Source organism: Centroberyx affinis, unplaced genomic scaffold, assembly GCF_046629955.1.
Source record: "Centroberyx affinis isolate AG114_WGS23_722 - 3 ecotype Tasmania unplaced genomic scaffold, CSIRO-AGI_Caff_v1 ptg001938l_1, whole genome shotgun sequence".
NCBI classification, from domain to species: Eukaryota; Metazoa; Chordata; class Actinopteri; order Beryciformes; family Berycidae; genus Centroberyx; species Centroberyx affinis.
The window spans coordinates 82,501-92,500 of NW_027280298.1; the positions used below are offsets into that span (position 1 = coordinate 82,501).

Genomic DNA, 10,000 nt, shown 5'->3' on the forward strand with positions numbered 1-10,000 from the left:
AAGTAATTCAAAATATACCAAGAATCAATCAATACAAACACTTAATTCTGGGAAATTGACTTGTTCACATGCTGACAAAGGGATACGAGCCTGTTACCATCATGTGATATGAATGTCCAGTGTATTAAATGTGTGTCATACATGATAGAAACAGGTGGATAAAACCAGATGAGCTCAAGTCTGATTATATTTTAAACTTTCTGACACACACTTAATCTCTTCTTCTGAAATCAACATTGTGTATGGCAGTGATGAGTCACCATTTTGGTATATCTTGTTCTTAAATGTGTGTGTGTGTGTGTGTGTGTGTGTGTGTGTGTGTGTGTGTGTGTGTGTTCTCTAGGTTCCTGTTCCCTGACCTGCCAGAAGAGGGCGGTCTGATTCCAGAGCCGTCCACGGAGCTGCAGGACAAGAGGGAGCCGGGCTCCACCGACGCCCAGCTGGAGTCACCCAAACCTGGGTAAAGACCCCGCGTCGCCCCCTGGGGGGGAAGCTTCAGGGGCCTGGAGGGGGAGGGGGGGGGGTTATGGACTGGGGTGTGTCCGTCCGTCTGTCCATCATCATTATATCATTGACATTGATATCTGGTCTAATTTAGACAAAACCTGGTGGGATGATGCATCTTCACACTGTATTTGTATTTATAAAAATTACACTAATGAGCCTGTCAGAATTTCAGGATTTTTACAAAACTTTGCAGTACTACACACCTTGTCATTGTGTTGTGGCAGCTAAAAAAACACTAATTGGCTTGATGAGGGTGATATAATTAAAGGAAAATATCTTCAAACTCAAACGTAACTGTTTTCTTGTTTGTATATGGAGTGAAGGCAGAATTTGGGGAGCATTTGATAAACTTCCAACTGCGTTTTTCCCCTGAAACCCCGTTATTTGCTGACTACCTATCTATCTAAATTGAATATTTTTCCCCTTTATGAACAAAGTAGTTCCATGTTGGTGCCATAGTTCCCCTGTGTGTGTGTGTGTGTGTGTGTGTGTGTGTGTGTGTGTGTGTGTGTGTGTGTGTGTGTGTTCCCCCAGGCGCGTGGTGAGCAGCTCGGCCCTGCTGTTGCCCGTCCTGCTGCCCCGGCTCTACCCGCCCCTCTTCACCCTCTACGCTCTGGACAAGGAGAGGGAGGACGACGTCTACTGGGAGTGTGTCCTCCGCCTCAACAAGCAGCCCGACCTCGCCCTGCTCGCCTTCCTGGGGGTCCAGCAGTATGTCACATTTCCACCTGTTCAAAATAGCATAATATTAAGCTGTTTAAGTCTTAAACATTGTCTCCGTCCCGTTTTTTGTTTCCTCAGAAAGTTTTGGCCCGTTTCCTTCCCCGTCTCCATGCCCGCACTGGGGGAGAAGCAGCAGGTACGGTTTACTTGATTGCTTGACTTTATTTGCAATGTGATAAAACACAGAAACACCAGAAAAATTTACAAGCTTGTGCAAGTAAGATAAAAAAAACTATCTCTGGTATTTAGTTTGCTTCACTCTCTACACTCACAAACCTGATCCATTCTGTAAGTGAGTGAGTTTCAAATTACCAATACACAAAAAAGCATTGAAAATGGGCATCTAACCCTATTTCAATGAAAAATGTCTAATAATTTTGACTGATAAAAATGATTCTCGGCAGGTAAGTTATTTTTAGTTTACCAGGCCTTGGCAGGTGAACCAAACAGTTAATTTTGGACACTGCCTGACGTTATAATGTGAAGATGTAAAGCCCAGATGTTTCTCCTTCAGGTCCTCTCCAGCACCAAGGACGCCTGCTTCGCCTCCGCAGTGGAAACACTACAACAGATCAGGTAGAGCTTATTGACTTTGTTTATGTAGTTTGTCTGTTGAAAAGTTTAAATGTTCAGTCCAAGTCATGTTTTTCTCATCATACCTAAACAAGTTCACAAATGTATTATAGAAAATTAAAAAATATGGCACATTTTTGCCAGCTGTTTCCTAACCTTGGCCTCTAAAAGTGACAGTTAAGAGTCTGTTTTTTGTCAAGTTATTCTATTCTTTTATTCCAGAGTATATAAAAAAAGGTTTGGCCAATTTTGGTTTTAAATAATCTTGGGCTTTGAGCGTCTTATTTTCCTGTTATTATTCACTTTTATGTCTCAGTATCATGAAAAGGTCTTTGTAGATTTCCTCCTCAGAACGCCACCTAAATGAAGATGGGTTAATTTGCAGTGAAGGGAGAAGAATCCTTTGATTTCATTTTGTTGTTATTGTTGTTGTTTTATTTGTTTGTTTGCTTGCAGCACAACGTTCACGCCGTCGGACAAACTGCAGGTGATCCAGCTGACGTTCGAGGAAATCACCCAGGAGGTTTTGTCTCTGCTGAAGCAGGACTTCCTCTGGTCCATGGACGACCTCTTCCCCGTCTTCCTCTACGTGGTGCTGCGCGCTCGGTCAGCGCACACACACACACACACACACACACACACACACATCACACACACACACACACACACTTCCACACATCACACACACACACTTCCACACAGGTCACATCATATGTCCTTCTGCTGTGTTGTGTCTCTGATGGGAGCGCTGTGTCGTTGTTGTCCTCAGAATCAGGAACCTGGGGTCAGAGGTCAGCCTGATCGAGGACCTGATGGACCCCTGTGTGCAGCACGGAGAGCACGGCATCATGTTCACCACACTCAAGGTACCACACACACACACACACACACACACACACACACACACACACACATCACATTCGTCAAACCAGGGAGGGGTTTTAGGCAGCAGGATTGCACTGCTAAGGGTTTTTAGGCAGGTTTGGAGAAGTCTGGATAAAAAATATAGAATATTTGTCTGATTTTGACAAAACTTGGAGGGAAGACGCAGTTTGGCACTTTGTTCTCCTGTTTGAAAAAATACACTGATTGACCTGATGGGGGCGCTATAACTAAAAGGTCAAAATTTCTAAATTTGAAAGCCCCTAACTCCTACACTGTAAGTCCCATTGACATGAAATTTGCAACTCAAATTCTCTACAATTAAAGGCCAAAATTAAGTATTGTTAGTCACTTATAGTACAGCAGCTTTCTATGTAAATGCACAGTATGTTGCCTGTACAGTGTGTATATATAGTATATATATATATATATATATATACTGTATATATGTGTGTCTGTGTGTATATGTAATGTGTCCTCCCCTTCCCTCCCAGGCGTGTTACTACCAGATCCAACATGAGAAGGTCACATAAAGTGGGCGGGGCCTTTACTCCTCCTCCTCAGTGGTCTGCACCCCCCCACCCCCCCATCCTCCACCCCTCCCCCCCCCGCCAGCGCCGGTGACAGCCAATGACAGCGCTGGGAACCGGTGAGCTTCAGGGTGACGGACACGTGCAGCGGCCAATAGGAAGACGAGGACGGCGCAGGATCACAGAGACAGGTTTCTGACGGCTCCATCTGCCAGAGACGGGACCACCTCCCCCTGCTCTGTCTCACACACACACGCACACACACACACACACACACACACACACACACACTGCAGAGCTCTTTGCCCGGTCAGTGCCCCCTACCAGCCAGAGATGAGCCATTTCATACCGTCCAATATAAAACATTAAAACTGAACACAGCAGAAATGCGGGAAACTGACTCTTAAAAGTCTTTGGAAGCTGGGACTCCGACATGAAGGAGTCTGTTCTGAAGAAGGAGGGGAATTAAAGGAGAATACCGGTGTTTTTTAAAGTCAGTCCTAGGTCCCAGGTTCCTCTCTGGTTTCTGCACACAGTCAGTATAGTTGCAGATATCAGTGCTCGTTTTCCTCCCTTCAGAAGAAGACATTTGCTGCCATTCAGTCTAGTCCAGTATGAAAAACAAACTTCCACAAAGCGAGAGAATCCATCACAGTAAACATGAAGCCAAACTTTTCTATGTTTTCTCCTTATTTCATTGTGTCAGAGTCAAGTGTTTTCATCTCAGTGCTGCGTTACGTTGCTCCAGGAAATAATCCCTCAAAAACACTTGACTGTCACATCCATGGCTTTTTATTTAGAACGTCCTTGTTAGCCGGGACACTTCACTTCAAGCTAGGTTTGACTTTAAAAACAAATTAGTTCATCTTAAAAAATCCAAACGCGGCATACATTGCAAAATGATTGAGGGAAATGTAAACTAGTTATAGACAGAAGTAAACGGGCTGTAACTCTAAAACGACACCGGTCTTCTCCTTTAACACCAGCGCTGCTCTCCCACCGACTTCGGCAGCCAACTAACCACCACCTCTACTTCTTCTACTCCTCCATTTCTATTGTGAGAAGTAGAATAGTTTGCTGGTAGAACAGTAGAAGCCACCAGCACCGCTCTGGTTGCTACACTAATGTGACATTTTTCTATCAGACAAGACGATCATGGAATCGTATCTGTAGAAACACGACTGTATTTAAAAAGAAGGTTGAACTCAAGATAAGGAGCGCTTGATCTCTTCTCCACTGAAGGAGCTTCAGCCGGAGCTTTTGACTTCAAAGCACATGTGTTTTCCAAACACACACTCTTACTACATCTTACTGATGTCAGAGGACCCGACTTTATGAACCGGACGTCCAGCTGCCTGGATTTAAAGAGGTTGCTGAACAGTGTTTCTCCTCTGGTGGTTTGTGCACCGCTCCGACAGAAAAACAGACAAAGAAAAACTTGGATAGATTGTTTTTGTTTTTTTCTGATGTACTGGGTCAGGACCTTTTTATGTCAAAGGTTAAAACAATGTTCCTGATGCAAAACCGGTCAGGAAACGTCGCTCTGAAGTCCGATTTTCCTCCACCTGTCGACGAGGAATGCCAAGCAGAAGCTAAACCGGTTGGAAAAAAGAAAGGTTTGGGTTTCCTAGACAATCTGAATGCGACTTGTGTGTGTTTCTGAGCCGAGTTTTCAGTGTTAATAAATCTGGACAGGGTTTCAGCCCAGGTCTGGAAAGTCTGGAAAAAGTATGGACAATGAATTTGGGAATTTCCAGGGTCTTGAACAGTTTGAGAATTGCAAAAAAAAAAGAAAAAATCTGGAACAATATGGAAAAATGATGTTGTTTAGCCACGACACACATGACTACATAATTATGTTTAGTGATGGAGACTCGCTTGTCATTTCACATGTTGTGGTATCTGATGTTGTGAAGAGTGATATTCAGCTATAGACAGTCATAACTCCCAGCCATCATCAGTATACATCAAATCAAACAATGACCAAAATCTTCAGATTCAATCACAAAAAAAAATGGGCCTGGAAAGCATGCGGGAATTTGAAAAACGACATTCCCATTGACATCCAATAGAAATAAGGCAGAGGTTGGGACTCAAGTCACATGGCTTGGACTTGAGTCAGACTCAAGTCACAATTTTAATTGCTTGAGACTTGATGCGTGAAGAGAAGACTTCAGACTTGACTTTGACTTGTACTTTGATGACTTGAAAAGGTTTCTAATTAAAAGTTCCTAGATGTTTAGTTTTCTTTAAGATATTAAATTGATACTGGACTCTTGATTTGTTCTGACTTGACTTGCTGTTCTACATTTAGACTTGAGACTTGACTTGACTTGGGTTCTGGTGACTTGGGACTTGACTTTGACTTGTACTCTGATGACTTGAAAAGGTTTCTAAAGTCTTGACTTGAGATCTTGTGTTTGTGTAAATGACTCAGATTGAAAGTGATGAGATTTGTTCCAGCAGACGACTGAATTTAAATTCTGTTTTCTGAATTTGTATGGAATGATTGAATTGATTGAAGTTGAAACTGATTATAGAAATCAAACTCATGATGCTCTTACCAAGTTTTTATCCTATTAAAACCATATTGCATTGAAAAGTCCTAGATATTTAGTTTTCTTTAAGATATTAAATTGATACTGGACTCTTGATTTGTTCTGACTTGACTTGCTGTTCTACATTTAGACTTGAGACTTGACATTAATGACATGGACTTGACTTGGTAATCTACATTTAGACTTGGGACTTGATTTAAGACTTGTGCCTCAAGACTTGAGACTGACTTGGGACTCGAGCAAAGTTGACTTGGTCACACCTCTGAAGTCAGGTGATGATAATCGAATTTTACTCAGCCAGCCATTTTGCCAGTAAACGATCTGTCATCTGAAGCTCTTATTAGATCCTGAAACCCTGTTGTTTGGTAAAATAATGAAAGCAGAAGGTGAGATTTGGAGTTAACCAATCACAGCGAGTTTCCCGCTGCAGGGGAAGTGAAGTCAGAGTCTGTTGTTGTTTCAGCGGTTGACTGGAGGCGGTCGGCGCTGATGAGATGCAAACAGTGTTATTATTATAGACGTGATGTTCACAGCGGCTTCTCCACGCCATCTGTTCTGCCGACTGTTCTGCTTTTTAACCCGTTCCACAGCAGCTGCCTGGTTGTGTGTCAGTGTTTTCATATCACAGCTTTTGTTTCGTAGATTTAACACTAGAAAGGACGGTGGATTTTGGAGTCTAAGAGAAGAAAATCAAGTTAATTTTGTTATAGCTACTGTTTCCTTTTGAAAATCCAGAAAATCCTTTTTTTTTTTTTTGCAGAAAGTGTGTCTAGAAAAAGTCACGGAGAGACATTTTGAAGATATTTCAACATTTTGAGATTCTTAAATTCAAAAAAACATCCGTCCCTTGACTGCAGCATTTCAGCCTTTTTGGTGTTAAACCTGAAGTGACATCACATGTTCGGGTTGGGTAATTATTGATTGGACTAATATCATTATACTTTGCCTCATGAATACTGTATTGATCTGTTGGAACTGGGGAAAAACACATACAGTAGTAATGATCTCATGGAAAATGTAAAAAAAAGAAAGGTCATTGAAATAGCACTTACATGTCTGAAATGTATTGAATTTCAGCTATTTATTGATTTCTGACTACTTTTTTCCTCATAGTTGATTTTGACATTTTATTGTCCCAAGTGATATTTTTTCAGTTTTTCAGTTTTTTGCAGCCAGTAGAAAAAAAAAGACTTAAAAAAAATTCCCATGTATCATAATTTTATATCACATTTTTTCTCATACTTTTGTGGTTTTGGAAGGATTGTGATGTGATTTACTCTCCAATCTTCTTCTTTCTTGCTGTGACCAGATGTGCCTGACACTTAGTCATGCAGTGAAGCAATACTGTCTGTGTAACTGAAGAGTTCATTTCCAAAACATTATATATCCATATTTTGGGGAAAACAAACAAAAAATAATTATAAGTTCAATTCAATAAGTTCAATACAATATCTCGAAAAATACGCTTACTGACTTACGGTATTTACCATCCTTTAAAATATACCATAATTTGTAAGTTTCATGTTTTTTTTCAAATGGTGTATTTCTACTTTTCAGATGATGTTGTGTTGGTGTAATATATGGGATGCAATTATGAATTTATAGTTTCACCAAGGCTCCATTCAACACAAGCTGGTAGAAGGTTAAATCACATCATAGGAAGTCATCGGGTGCTGCTGCTGCCGCCAGGTCAAATGAAGCTCATTAAATGAACTGAAAAATACAAAATCACTAATTGTCAACAAAACAGTCTCACATATCCAGATTATAATTAATTTGTAAGATTATTCTATGTTTTGTTCAACTGTATTTGTGATGTTGAGGTTCAGGCTGTTAACGGTTGTTCCCCACCTGGTTCATTTAATAGGAAAGACTTTACATGAAGTGCTATTTTAACTGGACTGAAATCCAAGTGAAACAGCTGTTCGGTTCTTATAAGCTGAGATGATGTCTGTAGGATCGTGTTGGTTCATGTTTAATTCCTGTGACAACTGACTGTCTGGTTAACTTACCTCAATACCTGTTTACTACACAGAAACTTGGCAGACTGACACTGTCGGGCGGACTGAGTATTATGTCGATGGACTCCTGTGTTAATCCTGGTCGACATTTTGTTTCAGCTGGCTGACATGACGCCCGTCTGCGTGTCTTTTACATGTTGTCAAATGTGTTGTACCTGAAAATAATGACAAAGGGCAATAAACTCATTTGATGGATGTTGCTGATCAACCCGGTGTTTTTTTAATGGGTCGCTTCCTAACGCAGGAACCGGAGAGTCTGAAGGAGTACGGGAACTCAGCTGGGTCATCAGGGTTCCTACGCAGGTCTGGAAAGTCTGGAAAAGTATTTGATCATTTCCAGGTCTAGAATAGATTGGGAATTTGAAAAAAAAATGTCTGGAAAAGTATGGAAAATGTTGTGGTTCAGGTCCGATACACACATAATTTATTAGCTTTTATGTTGTTGTAGAGCCACTTTGAGTCCACAGTTTTTGTTGATGTGAAGAATAATGTTCAGATAGAGGGACGCTCTTATTACCCAGCTGCTGTCAGCATGCATTATATCAAATACCCACCAAAATCAAATCCGGTCAAGAACATAGGGTCTGGGAAAAATATGGAATTTAAAAATGTAAACCGTGTAGGAACACTGCCAATCATCTCACATATTCTGATATTTGTCTCTGTGAAGAACAATCTTCATCTATACCAGTGGTTCCCAACCCAGTCCTCAAGGACCCCCTGTCCTGCAAGTTTTTATTCCATCTGTACTCTTGCACACCTGATCCCAATGGGGCCTACACACTTTCATGCTGCTCTGTTCAGGTAGATCTGTCGCGCAAGAGTAGAGCTGGAACCAATACTTGCAGGAAAAGGGGTCCTTGAGGACTGGGTTGGGAAACACTGATCTATACAGTGATATGACCTAGTTAGCAGGGCCAAGATGTCTATCTGCATAAATCATATTGAACACCAGACAAAATCTTCAAAACAAATCAAGGTCTGGGAAAAGTATGGAATTTTTTTAGTTGAAAATGTGTAGGAACCCTGGGTCATTTTCCAGGTTTTGAAAAGTTTTGGGAACGTGCAAAAGTCTGGAACACTGGAAAAAAATATTGGTTTTTCAGTCCCAATACACATATAGTTTTCTGCAGCTGTACACCTGCTGTAATTTCACATAATTAAGATATTTACTGAGAAGACTAGTGATAGTGATATATGCTGCAGTGTACATAGAATGATGTTCAGCTAGAGAATGATGTGGTCTAGTTCAGCGGTTCTCAACGTGGGGTCCGGGGTCCAGCAGGGGTCCTTGAGGGGGGTTTCAGAGGGTCTCCAGCAAATTGATGAATTGTTAAACTTATTTCTAACATATTTCTATATTTCATATTTCATAACATATTTCTGGGTTTATTTTGTTGTTTGGTGTGTTTTTCCCACTCTTTTCTCAACTAGAAAACTTTTCACTCCTCTATGGTTATCTCTCTCTTCACCTACATCTGTAACCTGCAAGTCCATGCACATTCTCTGGGGGATTGCTGAAAGGCATTCTGGGAAACGTAGGAAATCACTATAACTGAAGAAGAACTAGACGAGGCAGGTTGAGGGAAGTTTGGATTCACCAATAAGTAAATTGCAACACTTCATTACTGGAATGCAGTGAACATCACAGATTGATGGGATTTAACAGTGGAAGAGTATATATATATATATGCGAGAGGGGATTTTATTTTCCCATAATTCCAGATGTTCCTTGCTGGTCATGTCAGAGGTGGCGGGTGTTATCACAGCGATAAATCCTCTCAGCGTTGTTCTTTTTGATAAAAATCTTTAGAGACACTGAGGATGGCCGGATGAAATGCCAACAAAGAAACAACAAAGCGGACAAAGATCATCTCTTTTGATGGAGGGGAGGTTTGTGGTGTGAGTTGTTTTTTTTCCCCTGGGAATCAGATTACCAACTAGCAGATTACCTCACTCCCGACTCATGCAGAGTTTTGTGCTTGTGCTGAGTCAGGGGAATAGAAGATTGCTTATCCGAGCATCATGTCCACTCACTCCAGCTGCTGGCCACAGATCAGTGGATCATTTAATTACACACTGAAGGTTTTTTTTTTTCCCTTTCCAACTCACTCGGTGTCTGTCTTCATGTCTCTCTCTATCTCTCAGTTCTTTTTCTGACCTTTGATTACAATTACAATTATTCTTTTGTTTGAGTACACACCAA

The 10,000-nt window shown here is 41.1% G+C and overlaps 1 protein-coding gene across 1 annotated transcript in view; it reads left to right on the plus strand.

The window, feature by feature from the left end:
* Positions 1 to 3,256, plus strand: part of als2b (alsin Rho guanine nucleotide exchange factor ALS2 b) — a 31,795-nt gene extending 28,539 nt beyond the window's left edge. Inside the window, 7 exon segments of the mRNA XM_071530557.1 lie at positions 344 to 460; positions 1,042 to 1,218; positions 1,309 to 1,366; positions 1,745 to 1,806; positions 2,260 to 2,409; positions 2,573 to 2,669; positions 3,180 to 3,256. Of these exon segments, the coding sequence (XP_071386658.1) occupies positions 344 to 460; positions 1,042 to 1,218; positions 1,309 to 1,366; positions 1,745 to 1,806; positions 2,260 to 2,409; positions 2,573 to 2,669; positions 3,180 to 3,218 (700 nt within the window). The 3' untranslated portion in view covers positions 3,219 to 3,256.
* The last annotated feature ends 6,744 nt before the right edge of the window (positions 3,257 to 10,000 follow it).